The following is a 22762-nucleotide window of genomic DNA, read 5'->3' as shown; positions in this document are numbered from 1 at the left end:
CATTGCTCCCCTCCCCCACCTCCCTTTATGTTAGCTGTGTTGTAAAACAGGCAACCATTTCAAAGCCAGCTTGCAAAGTATAAGTATCTTTCTTAGCCCTAAAGTCTATTACGTAACTGTTAATATTCTGGTTACCCATTCATATTTTCCTTGGGCATATGCTATATTATTTTATAAAAAGGGAATGATTGTATGCATCTTGTTCTGTGCTTAGCTTTAGAATTTACTTAGACGACCTTTTCATTTAGTGGAAACATTGTAGCTCATCATTCTGATCCTTTCATCATAGTTATTTTTTGCTTTGAATTTGTTGTTGATCCCATGTGCTCTCAGCAATGAATACTCTGCACCCGCAACCTCCCCCCTCCCCACCCACCAAGGCGGGGGTGAAAAAAAGTCTGGTACCATCAAGTGGATTCCAACTCATAGTTAGTCCGTAAAACAGCACCGTCCAGGGTTTTCAAGATTATAAATCTTTTTGGGAGTAGACAAACCTCATCTTTCTCTTCTGAAATGCAAGGCATGCAGAAAGTAAGAGGAAAAGTTTGTTGAGGAGTTTGGGACAGGTAATGGCTTATATGGACTTGGGTGGTAGGATTGATGGGGGCCTAGTTCTTGAGATTCACATATTTATTTATAGAGGTTCTCACCAGGTGGCAGCATATGCTACAGCTGGGATAGTAATTTCCCAAGAAACCTGGGAAGAATCTCTGGTGGTGCTGTTGAGTAAGTGTTGAACTGCTAATCACAAGGTGGGTGGTTCCAACCCACCAATTGCTCTACGGGAGAAAGATGAGGCTATCTGCTTCCATACGATTAACAGCCTTGGAAACCCTAGGCAGAGTTGCTGTGAGTCAGAATGGATTTGGAAATGGGTTGGATTTGGAAGAAACTGGGCAGTATATGTCCCATGGGCCACAATAGGTTAATTAGTTTTATAATCCCAGTTTGCCTATAATAAATTTGTAGTTGGACATTTGTGTTAATATTTTTTCCAGTACAAATATCCATGGTTATTTGATGTTTTTAGCTTGAAAGAAGAAAATTTAGGGATGTGGGAGAAACTCTCTGGAAATCATCAGGTGTGAGTTCAATGCTTATCCTGAAATTGAAGTTGTACAAACTTTGGTAAATTAGCCACCCTCTCTTTTTCTGTGAAACAAGAGAGCTAGACCTTACAATCTCCTAGGTGTCTACTAGACCACAATGTATAGGAACTGACGTGTGAGAGGATATTTGCTTCCAAAATTCTCTCACTAGTGAGTTACGTGAGATGTTACAGAGCCCTCACAAATCCTTGCACATCCCGGTCATGGGCAGTATTTCATAGTAGAAGTGGGAGAACAAATCTTATTGACATCCAGTTACCATTGTGTCTTCCTGCTTTTAGATTGTGCTAACAGAAATGTACTACGATGGATTTCATCGGTCCTTTTGTGATACAGACGACCTGGAAACAGTCCATGAAAGTGATTGCATTTTTGCTTTTGAGACACCAGAAATATATAGGCCTGAAGGGATTCTCAGTCAAAGAGGTAAAAAACAAAAACCACCTGCTTGTATACCACCACCTGGGTCTGCAGGTTTTACAACTATTGACCTTTGTGTGTTCAGATGATGGTCTATGCTTTATGTAACATGTTCCCCTGGAAGAAGTCAGTGCCTAATCTTGTTGTTTCTAACCTTCCCTGTGTGGAGTTGGGTCAGCCCTGTCTTGAGCCTCAGGACTGAGTCTCTCCTCTTATAAGTGGCCTCTTTGGTGCATTAAGATACCCTATACATACCGTGGCTTCTGTGTTAGCTTTTTGCTGCCCGATCTGATGTTTGATTTCTTATATCTAAAATCTTTGCCACAGAATGTTTCTTTTATATTTGCCTTTAAGAACTATTCATGGCACAATTGCTGAAGACAAAATGGGTGCACAAGCAAATGTGGTAAAGAAAGCTGATGGTGCCCGGCTATCAAAAGATACAGTATCTGGGGTCTTAAAGACTTGAAGTTAAAACAAGTGGCCATTTAGCAGAAAAGCAACAAGCCCACATGGCAGAAACACACTAGCCTGTGCAATCATGAGGTGTTGACATGATCGGGTGACAGGCATCAGAAGACCAAAAACAAACAAAAAATATCCATATTGTTGAGAACAAGGGGACTCGGAGCAGAGACCTGAAACCCATTTGTAGACAATGGGACTTCCCATCACAGAAGAGTCATGAGGAAGGGATGAGTCCACCAGGGCCCAATATAGCACCACTGAAACACACAATATTTCTCTTGTTCCTCGAGCCTTCCTCATCCCCCACTGTCATGAACCCAGTCCTGGCTTTCACTTTGGGCTAGACTGGAGCATGTACACAGATACAGATGAGATAAGAGCTCACAACACATGAAATCCAGGAACAGGAATGGGAGTAGCAATATCAGGAGGGTAGGGCTGAAGGCGGGAAGAGGAGGGGAAGAAAGGGGAACCGATCTCAGTGGTCGACATGTAACAACCCCACCCCTTGGGGATGAACATCAGAAACCGTGGGCAAAGAGAGATAGCAGTCGGTATAAGATATGAAAATAATAATTTATAATTTATCAAGGGGTCACGAGGGTTGGAGGTGGGGAAGGAGGGTAAAAATAGCTGATACCAAGGGCTCAAATAGAAAGTAAATATTCAGAAAATAATGATGGCAACATGTACAAATATGCTTGATACAGTTGATATATGGATCGTTGTAAGAGCTTTAAGAGCCCCCAATACAATGATCTTTTAATGAAAAAAAAATTAATGTTCCCTAACCACCTTGTATGACCCTCTCCTCACAAGTGAAGGTCATCAGTGGACCTGCCACCAATCATGGTTTTGTAACAATCTCCTTTGTTTTCCATCATCTCTAAAGAGCCCCGTGGTCGTGAAGCAGTTGACTCCAGTTGGGACACAGACTGATAATCTCCCTCATCTGGATGATTATCTGCCCTTTTAAGGCTGTAGGGTCATTGTGAGTCAGAGTGGACTCCATAGCAGTAATTTGGAGTTCTGTAGAAGAAGAAAAAAATATACATGTATCACTTCATTGTTAGGCAGTACAATGAGTTAAAGTAGAACGCTGGCGAGTTATTGTAGTACTGTTAGTGTAGTTTTAGCTGTGATTTGGAATTTAGCTCGTCTACACTGAGCTTGGAATAATGGTACCATCATCCTGCTCTTAATGCAGACTGCACCCATACCCTGACGTCTCCCAGAACTCCCCAAGAATGAGTCACACAGCCCATTCATTAGGTAGTTTGAACTTAGAAGGCTTCATCTAGGCAAAGTGGGAGATCAAGTCATTGGTGAAGCTCAAGAGCCTTTGAACAGAATGGGCACGTCTTGGAGCAGGGAGGGTTGCAATTGTTGTTTCTGCACTGGGCTGATACCATCTGAGCACCATTCAGAGACCCACTCAACCCTCCCTTCTCAGCGGGAGTGCTGGTATTATTTTGAAATTCCAGAGTGTTCTGTTTTCAGCCCTTAACTTGATCTTCCTAGACTGTGTCTACTCAATTCTCTTGGTTCTAAGTAACATCCATATATCACATGTATTTCTGTGCCAGATACATATCCTGCTTTCAAATGCGGAAGTTCAAACATTGAATGGTATCTTCACCTGGATGGCTTCAGATACTTTGTGTCAGTCCTGGTAGACTAGTGAAACAAATCCAAAGACGCTCATCTATATAAGGAAGAGCTTTATATACAAGAGCAATTGAATATTGAGAAAACATCCCAGCCCAGTGCCGATCAAGTCCCTAAGTCCAATATTAGCCCATATGTCCAATACCAATCTATAAATTCCTCCTCAGACTCATGCAGCACATGCAATAATGCCAAATGCAAGAAGATCACAGGACAGTGGATCCAGTGGCGGTGTAAGCTTCTTAGCACAGGTGTGGATCTGCATGTGGCTCCTCCAGCTCCCGGGCTCTAGCGTAGGTCCCTGTGTCTTGTCATCAGGAATACGAAGCAGAGAGTGTGTCTGGCCTCCAGTGAGCTATTTATATCCTCCATGCCTCCAAATGAGGTCATCAAGTGGTGACCTGATTGGCAAACTAGACTCCACCTCTTCATAAGTTGACAGGAGATTATATCACTGCCACATTAGAAATATAATTTTATTTTTTTAAATTTTTACCTTCAAGCTGGCTCCTTGCCTTATATTCTTATATTCTTTATTCTAGTTAATGATACTCAACCATGTAGAACCTAGGCACCTTCTAGATTTTCATTCCTGGTGGTGGTGGAGACAGGTTTGTATGGTCCATTAGCTCTTCTGTATTAATTATTTCCACACATTTCATTTCCTTCATTCTTTGCTTCGGTTGGGGAAAGACCAATGGTAGCATCTTAGAAACTTTGTTAGGCTGGTGGACCTTGTGGCCTCTGCTTCCAAGCCCATTGACGCATTCCCATCTAGTATCCGGGTCTGACTGAGAAGTTTACATACCTTGGTCCCTTGCTGAGTGTTTTAAGTGGCATTAAATGCCATGCGTTGGGAGTAATTTTCAAGGACACAAGAAGATGTGATTGATGTAATGTGAAATAAAAAATGCAATCTGCTTATTTTTATTCAAGTATATGTCTATAGCTAAATGGAAAATATAATGTAGAAGTATGTCAAAGAAAAAGTAAGAGATGTTTGAATTTTAGAATTACAGGTGTTTTCATTAAAAATACCTTAGATATTTCCAAATTATCCATTGAGCATGTGTTACTTTTGTAATTAGGAAAAAAGTTTAAAAGGAAAGTAAAGATGATGATAATAGAAATGATATAAACTATAATTATAGAATTTAACATAACTTGATATTAACAAAATTATATACTGTATATACTCATGGATAAGCCGAGTTTTTCATCACTTCTTTTTTTTGCAGTTTTTCTGCTAAAATTACGTACCACAGCTGATTTATTCGGGTCAGCGTATGCTCGAGTATATATGGTATATTGATTATTATCATAATGAAGAGCCTTGTAAGCTTTGCACGAGCAAAAAGCTATTCTTTGTAAGAATAGCACAAGCAAGAATACATAATGCAAAAAAGAACAGGAGGAAAGTGAAAAATTGTAAGAAAATAAGTCATGCTGGGAATTTCCCCTGTATTTTGCTAACATACCTGATAAAGACTAAAGGTGTGAGGACACGGATAATGCTAATGCAGCCACAGAGAATGATGATTAGTTTCAGTGAACTTGGAATAAGGTAGGCATAAAGAAGAATCTGAATGAAAGTCGTAGTCTAGTAAACTTACAGGTTAGATAGTTCACAAAGTGAAATAAACACATACATAAATGTAATTGGCATTACATACATAGGTTTATGTTTGGATTCACAGTTATAATCCATTGGTTTATATGCCTGTGTTTCTACCAGTACCACATTGTTTTACTAACTGGAGGTATGTTTTGAAATCAGAAAGTATGCATTTCTTTCTTTGTTCTTTCATTTAAAAAGAATTGTTTTGGCTTTTTGGAAGCCTCTTGTAATTTCTTATGAATCTCAGGATAGGCTTTTCAATTTCTGCAAAAATATCTTGGTGGGAAAGTGAATTCTTTTACGTAGCCTTTTTCCCTTGGTTTCTTGGAACAAAGCTGAAGAGATGCCCCTGCCTCCCACCACCTCTCTCCCCCAACTCGGAGGCATAGCGAGTTAAATGTTGGACTGCTAACTGCAAGGTCTGTGGTTCAGACCCACCAACTGCTCTTTGGGAGAAGGATGAGACTGTCAACTCACATAAAGATTTATGACTTTTAGACACTCTCTGGAGCAAGCAGTTCCCCTGAGTCCTACAAGGTGACTGTGTGTGAGTTTGGGTTTGACTATGTGGCAGGGGTCTTTGTTGCGTAGTTTGAGTCCCGGTGCCAAACATTTGCCATCATTCTTTGAAGAAATCTTGTGGGAAGGAGCTGCCCGCTTGTTTTCTGCTTGAGTGTGTGTTACTTTTAATTGTGTCCGGGTTGATTGAAATTTCCCCAGTAGCCCTTGGATACAGTCTGCCTTGTGATTGGCATATATTATGCATCTTATAAGGATTGGTCAAGTTGTTAAGCAAAGAGTAGCTTACAAAAACAAATAGAATTGAGTAGCATGCAAGGATTGGTTGGATTGTGGTCCTTTTGGGAGGGAGCTGTGCCTTGGAATTGACAAGGAGCTTACGTCATATGAGCAGCCAACCTCAGAAGCTGTTAGAGGTAAAGAGGGGGAGAAGAGTTGAGCCTCGGAAAAGAGCCGGCATGTGGGCCAGACGGCAGACCCAGCCTTGAGGACAGAAGCTACCGGTAAGAAAGCAGCTCTTGAATGCTGCTTCGATGGCTTCATTGTAAACTTTTCCCGGTGGGTCATCTAGATAGGAAGCCTAACTAACACTGGACAGAGTTAAAGTAAGTGATCGCTGTTTAAGAAACTACCTAGGAGGCCCCATAGAAAATCTGAGTATAATAATCTATGATTGTTATATATTATGAACGATGCAGGGTTCACGAGGTGGGGGGAGTGGGGAGGGAGGGGGAAAGTGAGCAGCAGATATTAAGGGCTCAAGTAGAAGGCAAATGTTTTGAGGATGATGATGGCAACAAATGTACATGTTCTTGACACAATGGATGGATGTATGGATAGTGATAAGAATTGTACGAGCCCCCAATGAAATGATTGAAGAAAAAAAAGAAAATCTGAGTAGAGCATTTGCTCTCACGCTCTCATTTTGAGTTTAGCTTGTGCAGTGTGCTAACCTCTTAGTTTCTCTATTGTGTACATTTCTTCTAATGGGTGAAGAGAATTTTGAAGCGATAAAATGACATACATTTTTTTTATATTTCAGGAATTTATTTAAATAACAATCTAAACCACTTGAAATTTGGCCTGGATCACCATAGACTGTCTTCCCCTCCGCAAACAGCAGCAAAGCAGGGGAAAGTGGACTTGCCTTCCACAAGAGCAGGAAGTGACAAGATTGTTCTTCTGGTGTGTAATCGAGCCTGCACTGGGCAGCAAGGGAAAAGGTAAAAGGGAAGTTGTTTTCGAATAGGTAGTACGATATTAAGAGTCTAATATTTTCAAACATTTTTAAGCACTAGGGGTGAAAACCCTTACTTCCAGTACTTGATGTTTGATTTGATACTTAGAAACCCATGTAAGTTGACCTACTTTCTCGGGGGGTGGGGAGTGGGGGCGGGCTGGGTAGGGTGAAGGTGTAATGAAATTGGAAGAATAGAATCTATGCCAGGCTCTTGGCTCATGTAATTTAAAGGCCCATTTCATATGCATATTTTCACCTGAGACTTCCTCAGACGCAAACCATTAATCCAGGTGCTTTCTTAGCTGCATTTTTCTGCCTCCAAATGAACAGATCTGTTTGCCTCGTACAAGCACCTCAGACTTAGTCCTCTAACTGAACTTGTTATCTTTCCTTACAAACATGACTCACCAGTTTTTCTTGTCTCACCAAATAACACCTCTATTCAGTCAGCTGTATAAGCCAGAAACTTGTGAGTTGACAATCTTTCTCAAATCTAAGTTTCCCTCTGTGATAATTTGTGGGAGTTTTAGAATATCTTTTCAAGTAAGTTTATCAAAAAAAGTAATGTATCCTGAATAGCAATAGGGACAGATAAGGGATGTTTTTTTTTTTTAAACACGGCGAAGACTGAAAAGAAAAATGCAGATAAGGGATGTTTTTGTGAGAAAAAAAATGTTTCTACTATTTGTCAGAATAGCTTTTATATTTGTCTTCAAATTAAAACAACAAAAAAGGTTTTCTTTTGGTGAAAAATACGTAATAAAGTATTTTCTGTTTTAACTTATTTTTGAGCATACATTAATTATTATTACTAATATCTGATTTTTTTACCACCTTTAATAGAAACTCAGTACTCCTTAAGCAATACCTTCCATTTCTACCTCAGACCATTCCAGGTAGCCACTAATAAACTTTCATCTCAGTGCGTTCACCTAGTCTAGATGTTTTATATGAGTGAGATCATTTAGTAGTTGTTCTTTTGTGTTTGGCTTATTTCATTTAGTGTAATATTTTCAGGATTTATCCGTGTAGCTATTTTAGAGCAGGGCCATGTCCTAAGAACATAGTGTTCTTGGGCTTAGAATTAAGCATGAGCCCTAAATCCATCCCCCTGGGGCATAAGTGATTCTGTTGATGGTGTCATTGACTTAATGATATAGAATCTAAATCACTATTGAGAAAAGAAATTATACGTGTATAGACCAACTTTCCAGACCTCAATACATGAATTGCTGATTTGTGCGTATTAAACACTTAAAAGACTGGACAATAGTTACACAAACAGTGCAGGCTAGTGATAGGGCAAAACTTTGAATAACACTCATTCACAGAGACAGAACTACCCCTCCCCATTCAATACATGTCATAAGAAAGCAAGGAAGGCTTTAAAATAGTAAATATGTGGTAGTCAAGAGATCCGAGCCAAAGTTCAATGACCCGCAGTTCTGTAACCTGGGGGTAGTGGTCATCAGCTTCTTCTTACCCTAAGGCATTTCAGCCTTACGTCCAAGGGAGTTTTCAGTTCCTTAACTCTGATGCAGATGAGTTTGAGGTAGAGCCCAGTTGGCTTAGTGGGGTTTCCGCCTTGATTCCTCTGGTGTGGCCTGTGGAGGATGTTGTGGCTTCAAGAGGACAGAATCTAAAGTCCCAGTCGTTTACAGCACATGGTCTGGGTCATCAAAGGCTGCATAGAAATTGGGTCCCAAGTGTCCAATTAGGAACGTAGTAGTAGGTATATTCCCCCTTGGGGTCTATATGAGTATTGTTAATTTTTTTTTCCTGATAGGTGGTGGCCTCACTTGGTTTAGCCACCACTAAAAGACCAAAAGTGTGATCTCCGATAAACATGCATGTGTGTGTAGTCATCATGCCAGTTCTTGACTTGGGTTTTCATTAAGCTTTGATCATCACTATTGTGGGAGCGTCTGTTGATGGGGTGACCGTGGCACAGCGTTGTCTTAGGCCTTTCCAGATACCTTTTAGCATGCTCTCTAGTTTTCAGTGCACGTCTTTTACCATGCTAGTTAAAGGTTTCTTTTTGATCCATTTAGATGTCGATATTGTTTCCTCAGTTTCTTTTTCAGATTGTTCATTGGTTGTACATAGAAACATGACTGGTTTCTGTATATTGATTTTGTACCCATGATTTTACTGAATGGGCTTACTTGTACCTTTCTTTTAGATTTCTCAGGATTTTCTATGTATAGAGCTATGCATCTGTGAAGAGAAATCATTTTACTTCTTGCCTAATAACCCTCAGTAGGACTTTCAGTACAATGCTGAATGGCAGTTGTCAAAGTGGGCAGACTTGTCTTGTTCTTTTATCTTTGGGTAAAAGCTTTTCGATCTTTTTTTTGTTCATTGCATATAATGTGAACTGCGAGTTTTTCATGAGTGCCTCTTAGTACGTTGAAGAATTTGTGTTCTATTACTAATTTGTTGTCCGATTTTTTTATGGAATGTGTTGGAACCCTCGATTGCTTTTGTGCATAAATTAAACTTATCACGTAATGGTTTTTCTTTGTTGTGTCAATCTTGAATTACCTGATTGATTTTCCTACATTGAACCACTCTTGCATCCCTGGACTACATTCCATTCGATCATGGCATATGATCCTTCTTATGTCAGATTAAGTGCGCTGGGAATTTGCTGGGAATTTTTGCTTCTGTGTCCTTAAGAGATACTGGACTGTGGTTTGTCTTCCCTGCTTTCTTTTTTCTTGTGCTATTTTTGTCTTTGGTATCACAGTACACTGGCCTCACAGATTGAATGAAGAAGTGTTTTTCTCCCTTCTTTTGGAATAATTTGAGGATTGATGTTAATTCTTGATATGTTTAGTAGAATTTGTCAGTGAAGCCTGGACGTTTTCTTTTTTCTCAGGAGGTTTTTAATAATCTCCCGAACAGCTTTCCGTATTATATGTCTGTTGAAATTTTCTTCTTGAGGTAATTTCAGTAATGAATCTGTTTCTAGGATTTTTTTCCTCCCATTTTGTTTTAAGTTACCTAATTTCTTGGTGTCCAATTTTTCAATAGTATGTTTCTATAACACTCCTTATTTAGGTTGGGTTGGTAAGTATTGTTGCCACTTCTGTTTCTGATTTTAGTTGTTTGTATCTTCTCTTTTACTTTGTAAATCTAATTAAAGTTGGTTGATTTTATTGATCTTCTCAAAGCACCAAAATTTTGGTTTTTTTATGATGTTAGATTCAGTTTTATTCCATTTTCAAAATCCTAATATATCTCTCCTCTAACTTTTGTTATTTCTTTCCATTAGGTAGCTTTGGGCTTTTTTTTTCGAGTTGCTTAAAAATGTCATGTTAACTTACTGATTTGAAATCTTTCTTTTAATGTGGTCATTTACCACTGTAAGTTTACCTCGGAACACTGCCTTTGCTGTATCCTCCAAGACTTGGTATATTGTGCTTTCTTTTTTACTCATCTGGAAGTATTTTCTGATTTTCCTTTGGGATTTTTTTATTGGTTGTTTAATAATGTGCTATTTAATTTTTACATTTCTGATTTTTCTCTTTTTGCTTTCTAATCTCATTTTATTATTGGAAAAGGCACTCTGTATAATTTCAGTCTTTTAAAATGTATTGAATTTAAAAAAATGTATTGAGATGTCTGCTGGGATGAAGAAGCCTAGATTATCTGTCAGTTTTACAGCCCAAAACAGAGACCAAGTTGATTTGAGAAACTCTTAATTTTATTCTGAAATGCTAGACAGATGGAAACAATGGAAATTCATGGGAAACCAAACAAGTTATGTACCCAAAATTATGTGATTAAAAACAGGTTTTTCAGGCAGGAAGCAATGAGCAGGTTTTGCAATGATCACAAGATACAATCGTTACTTGAGACAATGTGAGAAAAAACACAATCATAATAGGAAATTGTCTATACCTACCTTTCTGTGGGATCTGGGTTGGGATGGGGTAGAGGCATTAGACCACAATCCCCTGAAGCTTTACGCTACCCTTGTTTATTTAATTTGGGGGATGCGCCCATGCTGGCCTTACCAGGTCACCATCCCCAGAGGCCTCTGAAAGGGGCATGCTTTGTGCTTAGCTACTTGTATTTAATGGCCTTGCTTGTCTCTTTCCTGAGTTAGAACATTCCTTCTGATTGGGCATAAAAGGAATTTTTACTGCAAAGGCTGTTACATTTTAATTTTTTATCAAACTAAATCTTAATTATGTTATGTTTCTAGCACTTTGAGTAACAGCAAGATAACTCCTTCACCCCTCTATCAAGCCCTGTCTCATGACCAAGCATAGGGTGTATCCTGGGAATTATGTGCGCACACGGAAGAATGTGCCCTGTGCTGCTTTTGGTTGGGGTGTTCCACATACAAGGATACGTCAAAAAGTATTGCTTCAAAATAATAGGAATCTGCATTAGGCAAAAATATCAAAATGTGAAGCTACTGTTTCTTGACGTATCCTTCACCTAGGTCTCTGCTTCTGTTCCAGTTCACTGATTCTTTCCTATGCCCGCTCAAATCTGTTGTCCAGTCCTTCCGGTGCATGTTTCTTCTCTGTTAAAGTACTTTTCAGCTCCAGCACTTCTATTTGGCTGCTTTTACTATTTCCATCCCTTTAATGATAATTCTCTTTTTGCCTTCATTGCTTCCCTGCTGTCCTCTAGTTCTTTCTTTGTTTTTTCCTTTGGTTCTTTAAATATATTTCATGCTGTTGTTTTAAAGTTATTGTCTAATAGGTTCATTAACTGGGCTTCCACCGGGACAGTTTTGGTCACTTTGTTTTGTTATTTTTGAATGGACCTAGTTTTTTTTAATGAGAATATTTGAATGTTGTAATAAGGTAACTGAAAAATCAGATTTCTCTGCTTTTGCAGATGCTAGCTTCTTTGGTGTGTACAGAAGGTCTCTCTGTTCCTTAGCTTGGCTCAGCTAGTGTTGTGACAAAGATTTTCATGAATTCCAGGAGCAATACAAGCAAAAGGACAAACAAAAATTATAAAACCGTTTTCCTAGTCTTGGCAGTTTGACTCTGTGCTTGTGTCCTCCTCTAACATTTAGCCCGGTGGGTTCTGGCTCAGCCTAAGGTGAAAATCTGGGGTTCTCAGGTAATTGCTGCGTTTGCAGCTTGTTCTGGGCATATGTGTTATTTATTGGTCATTCTGTGCCTTGATTTCTGAAATACTGCCTGCAACCTGTCCGTCCAGTCTTTAGGCGCCTATTTGGGTGCATTAATGGCACTCTATCTAGGTGTCTTAAGTTGGCTATAGCCTTGGGTTGTTGTCTCCTGCCCCTCAACCCTCCATGAGCATGGACGCCTTTCAGACTGAGACTGTACCTCTTGCTTCAGTCCGGCAGTCGGCTTTAGACATGTTAGAGCAGACATACATTTGCATGTGAAGTCTGCTTTGCCTCCTTGAGAAGCAGAGATCAGAATCCCTGTCCACGTGTTGAGATGAACATGCTGGGCTGGGAAGGGACTGAAGCCCAGACTTGTAGACCACTAGGTTTCCCGAGTGCTGACTGTCATGTTTTTCTTGATTCGGCACTGACTTTGTGGCTGTGGCCTTTTGACGCGTCTTCGGTTCTGGCAGAGTTCTTCCTGCCGCATTCTGCTTGTTTGTTTTATTTTTGGTATTTAGTTCAGAGCTGGGAACAGGCAGCTGCTCCTGCTGCCATCTTGCTCCAGGCTCGGATGCCCCTATCTTCAGAGTGAAAATGTCATTCTATGAGAAATAGTCCAGAGGATTTACTTGTGCTTGTGACTTACTGCAGCTCCCAATGCTATGTAGGTAGTTAATTTCACTGTTGATTGTGTCAACTACTTGATGCTTGCAAAGAGGAACTGGTTTCATGCTTATTTTCGTACCTCCGCTTTGGGCTCGATTAGCATTCGTCTGTTGGTTTTTCACTTGATTTTTCATTCACTCATTCCACATTTATTAAGCACCTGCTATTTTCTAGGCATTGGCTGTGTTTCTTGGGCTATTGAGAACCTACTGTGTGTGTAAGTAAGTCACCCTTTTGCTATCAGATAGCTGATGGTGTATTGGTGGAGGCAGAAAATGCAGCAGGCAGCGTCTCTCTGGTGTGCTCGCTGGGAAGGCTACCTCCACTGCGCTTTGATGCGGACGCTGAGGAGGTAGCATAAAGAAGGGCCGGGAGAGGACTCCCGTTGAGGGAATTTCCTACAAGAAAAGGATGTGTTGTGAGTAGAATTGAGTGACTGAAACTTGGGTCGAAGTTGGGGCGGACTGATGGCTGTAAACCTTGGCTGCCTGTTTGCGTGAGCCAGACCTGTTCAAATGTGAGCTTAGGAATGCTCTTAAGCTCGGAGGTGGTTGGAAGAGCCTTGGTGGCTCAGTGGTTATTATGCTTGGCTGCTAATGAAACGGTTGGTAGTTGAACCCCCTGAGCTCTGTGGGAGAAAGATCTGTCAACCTGCGTCCATACAGATTTACCCCCTTGGAACTGTAGAGCAGTGCACTTGTCTTATGAGTTGGAATTGAGTAAGTAGCAGTGAGTTTTAGGTTTGGGTTGTTTGATTGGCTGATTCTGATATGTCGCCACTTTCTTGTCTCTGATCCTGTAACACACGTGATCCCATCAGAGAGAGAGGAAGCCTTGTAAAGGGCAGATGGCTTCTGCCTTAGGGTGGGAGCTGACTTATGGTGTCACTCTCTTGCCAGTGTTCCCTAGGAGCTCAAGATGACTAGGGTATGGCTGCCTGCCTGCTAGATCTTCCAACTCTTGTCTGTTCCGTTGGCATTTGGCCCCCTTTCTGTCTGACTTATGCTTTTTGTCATGTTGACCCTCCCCCCCCTTTCCGTCCCCTCTCCTCTAACCCGGTGCTCCTGCTGCTTTATATCGCAGCATCAGCACCCACTAGAAACAGTTTGGTATATCAGCTAGTAATGAGAGCTTTACATTTCCTATTTGATTTGTTTTAGGAATGGTCCTAAAACCAATTTTATTGTGCTTCTATTTGAAAAGACCAAGAATAAGGAAGTGCAGTATTATAGGAATTGCCATACTTTAAAAGATACTACCGTATTTATCTTTCCTAGGTTTGGGCTGCCTTTTGTGCTGCACCTAGAGAAGACAATCGCGTGGGACCTTCTGCAGAAGGAAATTTTAGAGAAGATGAAGTACTTCTTGAGGCCCACCGTTTGCATTCAGGTTTGTGAGCATTTTGATACTCCAGCATAGCATGCTTGTGCACCCAGTGAAAAATTCCTCAAATAAGATGTAAAGTCTAGATCTCTGTGCTTGGGGAAGGCAGGCCAGGCATGCCCTTGTAGTGAAATCAGTTGTGTTCAGATTTCCAAACAGAGAACTTACCCAGGCTGCTGCACGGCTCTCCTTGAACTTCTGGGTCTTTCTTTGTAATGTTTGTTGACTAGGTTTAGCTCACGATAAACAGACGTTTTGGTAAAATATTTCCTTGACATTTAAAAAATATGATTGTTGCCAAAAAATTATTTTATCCATTGAGGACCATCAAGTTAATGTTCAGCTAAAGCCATGTATGACTTGTCTTGCTTAACATATGACAGGTAGATGGTACTTGGGTAAAGCCATGTATGACTTGTCTTGCTTAACATATGACAGGTAGATGGTACTTGGGTGGATCATAGTTAAAGTCTGTTAGGCTGGTTCAACAACCGAGCAGAGTGTGACAGAGAAGCATTTTATAGATAAAATGAACATGCACTATCCCCTTGGTCTTTGGAAATGCCACTGTAAGACAGATAAACTTGAAGGGAAGTTCAGTCTGACTCTCGTTTGACATCTGACACAGGTGTGTCCATTCAGTTTGCGTGTGGTCAGTGTGGTGGGAATAACATACCTGCTGCCGCAGGAGGAGCAGCCCTTGTGCCATCCGACAGTCGAAAGGTAAGACAGTTCAGATCACCTTCCCTTTCCTGGGTTTTCATAGAGGGTTTCAAGCGACCTCTCATGTGACTTCCACATGAAGGTGATGGAGTCCTTAGTCTCACCTAGAAACTAAATACCTGTTTTAATTTTATAATATTTGTGGATAATACGTTACTGCTTCCACTGAAATCCAAAAAGCCATGTCATATCGATGTTAGGAAACAAAGCAGTGCCGTTGGACTACTAATGGTAAGATTGGTGTTTCAAACCCACCAGCTGCTCAGCTGCTTCATGGAAGAAAAATGAGGTATCTCTTCCTGTCAATATTTATAGCCTCAGAAAACCTATAGACGGTTACTCTGAGTTAGAATTGACTCAGTGGCAGTGGGTGTGGGCTAGAGTAAATTACACTTTTATATTCACCGAGATGTAATTTTACCAAGATAGAATTCTATTTATGCCACTATTATGCCAGTGATACCTTTGGCTTAAAAAGTCTAGCTCAGGTTCCACAGACTATGAGATGCTTCATAGTTTGAACCCTGAACGCTTCCTTTATGTAATGTTTCCCTGTTCCTGTCCCCACCCTCTTAAACCTTCAGCACTGCCATAGGACGGGAGCTTGTTCGACACACTGTGCCTTTTCATGCATGCCTTTGCATGTCTGGTTTCTCTCTTCCTAATTGTTTTCCTGTAAACCTTTCTTCATACTGTCCCTCCTACCCCTGGTGGAATTTATCACCCTGAGAATGTATGCTTTCTGTGTACAATTTAATAAAATAGCGATAAAGGCCTCTATTATATGTCTCTATATATTTATATACTTGTATAAATATGTAAACATAAATACTCAAGTTACTGTTTTTTATTACAGTTTCCCCCCACCAGCAAATCCTGTGTCTGCATTTCAGGATTCTAAAACGTATGCAACATACTCTAGTTAGAAAATAACTCCCTATTTGGTTTTGGACATGAGACTTAGTAGATTCAACCCAAAACACTGCGAGCCTGAGAACTGCTAGCTGAGTAAGGTTGACAGTTTCTCTAGAGGTGCTTTGTAAGAAGGAGACGGGGCCTGAGTGGCGCCTGGGTGGAGGGATGTAACTTAGATGCCCTAGACAGAGTGTGTGTGTTGTATGGCAGGTCAGAGGACATGTGGTGGTATTAAGCCCCGTCTATGGCATGATGGTGAGGTAGGTGCTAGAATAGATTGTGCTCCTGGGGGAACTGCTGCCCACTGGCTATTGGGTCAGTGAGAAATGGGCCAAAAAGGAACATCTCAGAGTGATTGTCGACAGCCTGATAATGTGATCCTGCATTTCCCCCCAATATCTGTATTTCCCTGTTGGATGCCTTTTAACTTAAGGATTTTTTTTCAGTGCAGATGCACGCTAGTTATTACGCCTGAGGTCATGAAACTTAGTCTAGCAGCGTTCACTAATTATATTACGGCTTTAGCAAGACATCATCACACTGAAACAAAATCCTTTTTTGTAAACAATGTATAGCTTTCCCCCTATCTTCTCATCCTGTAGGGCATTAAAATCTTGTGGACCGGGCGGTACTGCACATGTGAAATTAGTAGTAGAATGGGACAAGGAGACAAAGGATTTGTAAGTATTTATTTTTTTATACTTAGCATTTAGAAAATCATTGTTTTAATATATATCAGTAGCACATCTTTGATCTTTAAATTGGTTGAAATGCAAACCTCTCTTCTCTTTAGCTAAGTATCCTCATGCATGGCTAGTCCTTTACTTAAAGCAGCTTGTTCCTCCTTTTCGTTCCGTTCTCTCTTCCAGACCTCCACACCTGAGCGTGTTTGTTTGCTGCTAGAGACAGAAGTAACTACACAGGTCCAGTTAATTTAAGTTTTAAAATTACAGGCCCATTAACTTTAGTAAACTGTGTCAATGCACATTCTAAACTTGAGGAGCAGCATATATTGATTAGTCAGCACGGTTCCTGACCAGTCCCAGAAAAACCAGCTCTTAGTTACTTCTTGAAAATTACCTTGTAGATGGAGAACTTTCAAGCACATTTAGAACTACTGAAAAATTGAATGACTGCTTTTGTTTGTATACATTGATTTTTTTGTGTGATGAATTTATGGCCACTTCCTAAACTGTAAACTATAATTGTATTAAAAATGTCAGTTTTGCATAACATTCTCTGATACATGCTTTCCCCCTAACTGCAGCTTGTTTATAAATACTGAGGATGAGTACATCCCTGACTCGGAGAGTGTCCGTCTGCAAAAGGAGCGCCATCATCAGCCTCAGATTTGCACTTTAGCTCAGTGTTTCCAACTCTACACCAAAGAGGAACGGGTAAGAGGCCAGGCAGCATTTCTTGGGAGGTGAGGACAGTAGGGGCAGTAAAGAGCAGCTGCGGATACAATGACCATGGGAACGCTCAGAGATTCCTGAAGGACACTTACATTCTACACACTTGATGAGTGTTCTAGTGCTGACGCTTTGAGGACAGTACCCAAATCACGGCTAACCAAAAATCGTTTGACTTTTCAGAAAACTTTGATGAATTGAAATGCTCTATAAGGGAACTTTTGTAACCTGTGCTTTTAAAACCCTCCATGGTTAACAATCAATTTATTTTTTGGTTTGATTTCTTAGATTAATTTATGGAGTGACTAAAGCAGTGATTCTCAACTTCTTGGTCCTGTCCAGGAACATGTGTAGCTGTTTTGCGCCACCAAATAGTGAGCTAATCGGACAGAGTAGGGCTGCCCTGTGGGAGTTCCTCGGCTGTACTCTCTACAGGAACACATGGCCGGGTCTTTTCTCCCAGTGGGGGACTGGCTGGTGGGTTCCAACTGTCGATCTTTTGGTTAGCAGTCAAGTGCTTTGCCATTGCACTACTTACTGTGGTCTTTCTAAGAATATACGTGTCACCAACTCTCTGAATTTAACTTATTTTTTAAAAGACAAAGTGAACATTGAGAAGCCGTAGCTCCTCAGTTGGGCTGGCCACACTGTAAGTGACCTATAGGCAGTGGCTCTCTGTCAGACAGCACAGGCCTGGGCAGCGGAGCGTCCGAGCTCAGTGCTGTGCAGGCAGGCACACGTGGCAGTTACAGGACTGAAGGCTCCAAGAAAGCCACCCCCGACCTCTGTCGGAACACCTGTGTTCCCAGGGCTTCATCTGCCCCTTCAGAAAGCCTGTCAGTTTTATCTCCTGGTACCTCTGATAATGCCTGAAGCTGACTTGTAATACGTTCCCTGGTTATTGTAGCAGCAGAGGTTTAGTATTATCTTTTGCATTCTTTAAGAAAATTGAGGAAGACTGATTTTTCCTTTTTCAACCCTCTGGTATCTGAAAGTAGCTTCTGTGTTTTCACTGAATTCCCCTCTTTCACATTGTGCTTAGTTAATTTCTTACCAAAAGTTTCTCATAACACATAAGATTTTAGCTTGGACTTGCTTATAGAAAGAAAGGACTGAGCTGCGTTTGAAATGGCTTGATTGAAGGCTCTGTGTGAGTATCCTGCCCGGCTTTCCTCAGTAGCCTGTGGGCGTGCCGGTCGGCGTGGGAACAGGGATTTCAAGATATTGGCAGTTGCTTCCTCCTGGAAGCTCAGAGAGAATCTGTGCACCCCTCGCCTCTCTTCTCCTGTTGCTGGGCGTCGTCAACTTAGTTCTTCCGTATTGCAGCCCTGGGCGCGGTAACAAAGCACGGCCTGGGTCTGTCCCAGCTTCGCAGTTGTTACATCGGAGCCCACGTTGCAGTCACTGCCGGTCCATCTCCTTGGAGGCCTTTCTCCTTTTCACTCAACTACCGTTCTGCTTTACCTCCCTTGATGTCTTTTCCCAGCGTCCGGGCTCTCCGGATAGCACGCACGTGAAGTGGCCTCAGCCCTGCTTCGCAGGAGCATTCTGGCTGTACTGCTTCCGAGACAGATTTGTGTGTTCTTTTGGTAGTCCACTTGTTGGTTCTTTTGTAATATTCTTCACCAGCACCATAATCTAAACACGCCGACTGGTCTTTCATCCGCATTCAGCGTCACACCTTCACATGCATTTGAGGGGATTGGAAATCCCACGGCTGGAGTCAGGTGCACCTTAGTCCTCAAAGTGACAGCCTGGCAAGAGGTCTGTACAGCGGATGCATCCTGTGCAGTGTGTCTTGACTGCTGCTTCCATGAGGATCGACTGTAGAAATGCTTGACAACTTCAACCTTCTCTTTGTGTATCGTGATGCTGCCTACTGGTTTAGCTGTGAGGATTTTGGTTTTCGTTGCATTGAGTTGCGATCCATAGTCAAGGCTGCAGTACTTCATCAGCAAGTGCTTCAGGTCCTCCTCACTATAAGCAAGCAAGATTGTATCATTGCATATGACAAGTTGTTAATAAGTCTCCAATCCTGATTCTAAATTCTTCACATAAGCCAGCTTCTTGGATTATTTACTCAGTACACAGATGGACTAAGTGTGGTGAGACAGCACCCCCTGATGTGTACGTTCCTTGATGTTTACAGCATACCGTATCCCCTTGTTCCGTGTCAATGACTGTCTCCTGGCCCCTGTACAGGTTCTGCAGAAGCACAGTGAATTGCCTTGGGACTCTCATTCTTCTCCCTGTTGCCCATAGTTTGTTATGATCCACAAAGTCAAATTCCTAGCTTCTAGTCATGAGCGGTTCTTGGTGTTCCCTGGCTGGACGTGTGTAACTTCACTATCTGTCTCTGTCTCCACATGACGTTCTTTGCTGCGCCCTTATGGGTTTTCTTTCCGTCTTACAAGACAGAAATTGGATTCAGTCCTTGGATTCAGGGCTTGTCCTAGCCTGGATCATCTACAAAGAGCCTAATTCTAAATTTGTCAGTCTGGGGGGACTAGAGAAACAAATCCATGGATGCACATATGTGTATAAGAAAGAGATTTATATCCAAGAGCAATTGAATATTGAGAAAACATCCTAGCCCAGTCCAGATCACGTCCACAAGTCCAATTTTAGCCCATGTCTGATACCAATCTATAAAGTCCTCTTTAGACCCACGAAACCCAAGCAATGATGCCGAATGTAGAAGATCACAGGCCAGTGGGTAGAAAGTCTTATCCAGTGGCATTGGAAACATCTCAGCGCTGGCAGGGGGGTCTCTGCATCAGGGTGGGCCCATGTGTCTTGTCAGCTACTATGTCTCCCAGGGTGTGAGCAGAGAGTCTCCCACCTCCAAGAAGAAGTACCAGATTTCCCAGAATTCTCAGGAGAAGGCCATGCTCACACCGAGGCCACATTGACTATGATCTGATTGACAAGCTAGACTCCACCCCTACACTCTTAATCCTCAAACGGACAAGCGATTATATATTTACCACACTAAATAAGGTCACATTCACAGGTACTGGGGTTTGGGACTTGTACATACCTTTTGGAGGACACTTGGTAACCCATAATTCTACAAAGTACCGCATCAATCTAGAATGATGAGTTCAAGCTAGCAGGATGCATTTTAATAATGACTCGCTCATTCGGTTAATGCTTATTGAATATATACTGTGTGCTAGGCACATCACTTGGTACTGGGGGTGCAGTGGGGAACAAACAGATTTCTGCCCTTGTGGCATTTGTAGCCCAGTGGGGTGACAGTCAGTCAACAAGTACTCATGGTCATCAACTAGACGGCCTCAGGAGCCTAGGCAGGGTGTTTAAGACCAAATGTGGGAGCAGATGTCCTCAGCTTTCACCCGTGGAGCAGCTGCAGGTCACTCCACCTGCAGAGCCACCAGGCACTTTGCATGGCTGCAGAACAGAAAGGAGGCCAAGGTGGCTGCAGCACAGGCGGTGCGGAGAGGGTAAAGGGCGTGTCAGAAGCTCGATGACAGCAAGGATGCCATCTATCCTGTTCATTAAATATGATAGCATCTGGAGCAGCACCTGGTGCAGGGAAAAGGTGTTCAATAAACGTGTAAATGAGTGAATGAATAAATTCCACTTGGGAAGTTTAGTCATTGAGTCCTACAATTAAAGTACAAGTATAGGAAAGGAAGTGAGATTTAGCAGTAAGCTGTGTGATAATAGCTGAATGCCCAATAATAGTATTGATCCTAGTGCGAGGGTCATGCTGCCTTAGGATGCTTTAGAAGGTGTCCAGAACTCGGGTGGTGATAGTGCTGCTCATGTCGTTGGCACGGGTGTTTTCCGTTGAGAGCGTGAACTGGTTCCGTCTCCCTCTCCCGAGCACAGTGTCATGGCATGGGGGAAGGAGGTCTTTGTGGGGTTTTAGAATTGTTCTCAGAAACTTAAGAACTGCTCTGTGGATCAGGAGTTGGACGAATTGTGTCTAAAGGGCAGGACTTAAAGATGGGAGATTACAGGAAGAGACTTTTAAGCAAACCATCTGAAGTGGGTCCAGCTGCCTCTTGAGAGAGCCTCCTTCATTTTCTAGGCAGTCTGGGAGGCCAGCAATAGTCAGAGCATAGACTGCGGGTCTGTGCTGTCTTGGAGAGCCTGTTAGCAGCCAACAAGGGTGTCCCGAGATCAGAGAAGTCTTTTAAAAACTGATAACAACTAGACATCGCCACACATCCATCTTGTAGTATATGAAAGTCAGTTTGAACAGTCAACTACTTGCTCCATTGGGTTAGACAGTCACTTATATAGATGATCAATAAGTCACATAACCGTCCTCCTTCACCTACAAATGTGATTGGAACTCCTCAGCATGGGAGAACATACATGAACCTCAGTCCTGCTTTCCTTTCGAATTATCATTCCTGCCTTTCTCCCTATGGTTACAATAAGTGGTACCTGTACTTGTTTCTCACCCCAGACCTCTCTCACTTGCATTTCTCACACTGTGTCACCTGAAGTTCTCAGTGGCCCTGAGTTGCTCACTTCAGTGTCTGTTGCTCCGTCCTTTTGACCTCTCCATGGGGCCTGGTGCAGTGTCACCCAGTTCTTGCCACTCCTTTTGCTTGGTGTACATAAAGGGAATGGTTTTGATTTACTTATTTCTCTGACTGCATTCTGAAGCTGATTTCTCAGTTTTGTGTTTCTCCAAGATTCCTATTCCTTGGCTCTAGCCCCTTTTTCTTTTTTCTGACATTGCATTTGTGTGTGTGTGTTTTAAAAGTTTTATTAGCACTTCAACCACATGTCATATAATTCAGTAATTCAGTCATATCAAGATTTGTACAATTGTCACCATATCCAAATTCGAGAACATTTTCTTGTCATCGTTGTTCAAATTGTGGGGAAAAGATACATAACAGAACATTCTCCAATTCTGCAACTTCAACTTGTGTAATTCAGTGTCATTGATTATACTCTTCATGTTGTACAGCCATTATCGATATCTTTTCCAATTTATTCCACCACCATTGACATAAACTGAGTGCCCCATACACAAAAACTCTGCCCTTCATCTATGGTTAAGTCGCTTCAGAAATGAGTTGTATATACATAATCACAGTCAGTTGTAGTGTCCCCCCAACATACCACATTCCTTGTTTCTCCCCAGATCCTTCGCCCTCGCTGTCTCCACCCCCCAGCCCTACATCCCCAACAAACTATTTGCATCTGCTCTTATCTCTATGCATCTACTCCTTCTGTTCTTGACAAACTGAGAAACCCAACAGAAACAAAGTGGTAAGGATAAAACAGTAATATATAAAGATAAAAACACAAGTAATGAATAAGAAAGACAAGACCACCATCACTATTTAAACATCAGGGAAGAAATTTTTTTTTGTCATGGAACAAGCAAGAAATACTTGAACCTAGAACAAACTCAGATTAGGTCAAGAGGTAGGTCAACTGACCCAAGTATCCAGTTCGATCCAGCATAATCAAGTTTACAATGCTCTCTGTTCGAGACCATTGCCTGTGGCTCTTGCCCCT

The 22762-nt window shown here is 41.7% G+C and overlaps 1 protein-coding gene across 3 annotated transcripts in view; it reads left to right on the top strand.

Moving 5' to 3' along the window:
• The window catches only part of USP31 (ubiquitin specific peptidase 31), a 91646-nt gene that overhangs the window by 45208 nt on the left and 23676 nt on the right, over positions 1–22762 (top strand). For all 3 annotated transcript variants that reach the window (XR_012787267.1, XR_012787268.1, XM_075564608.1), the window contains exons 6-11: positions 1391–1535; positions 6845–7025; positions 14093–14204; positions 14827–14921; positions 16439–16516; positions 17104–17233. Coding sequence is in view for 1 of the 3 variants with exons in the window: in XM_075564608.1 (XP_075420723.1) it covers positions 1391–1535; positions 6845–7025; positions 14093–14204; positions 14827–14921; positions 16439–16516; positions 17104–17233 (741 nt within the window). In the remaining 2 variants the exon portion in view is untranslated. The remainder of the gene's footprint in view (positions 1–1390; positions 1536–6844; positions 7026–14092; positions 14205–14826; positions 14922–16438; positions 16517–17103; positions 17234–22762) is intronic.

The sequence above is a fragment of the Tenrec ecaudatus genome, chromosome 12 (assembly GCF_050624435.1).
Source record: "Tenrec ecaudatus isolate mTenEca1 chromosome 12, mTenEca1.hap1, whole genome shotgun sequence".
In the NCBI taxonomy this organism is placed as follows: Eukaryota; Metazoa; Chordata; class Mammalia; order Afrosoricida; family Tenrecidae; genus Tenrec; species Tenrec ecaudatus.
The sequence above is the reverse complement of the archived record's forward strand: the minus strand, read 5'-3'. Positions and strand labels throughout refer to the sequence as shown.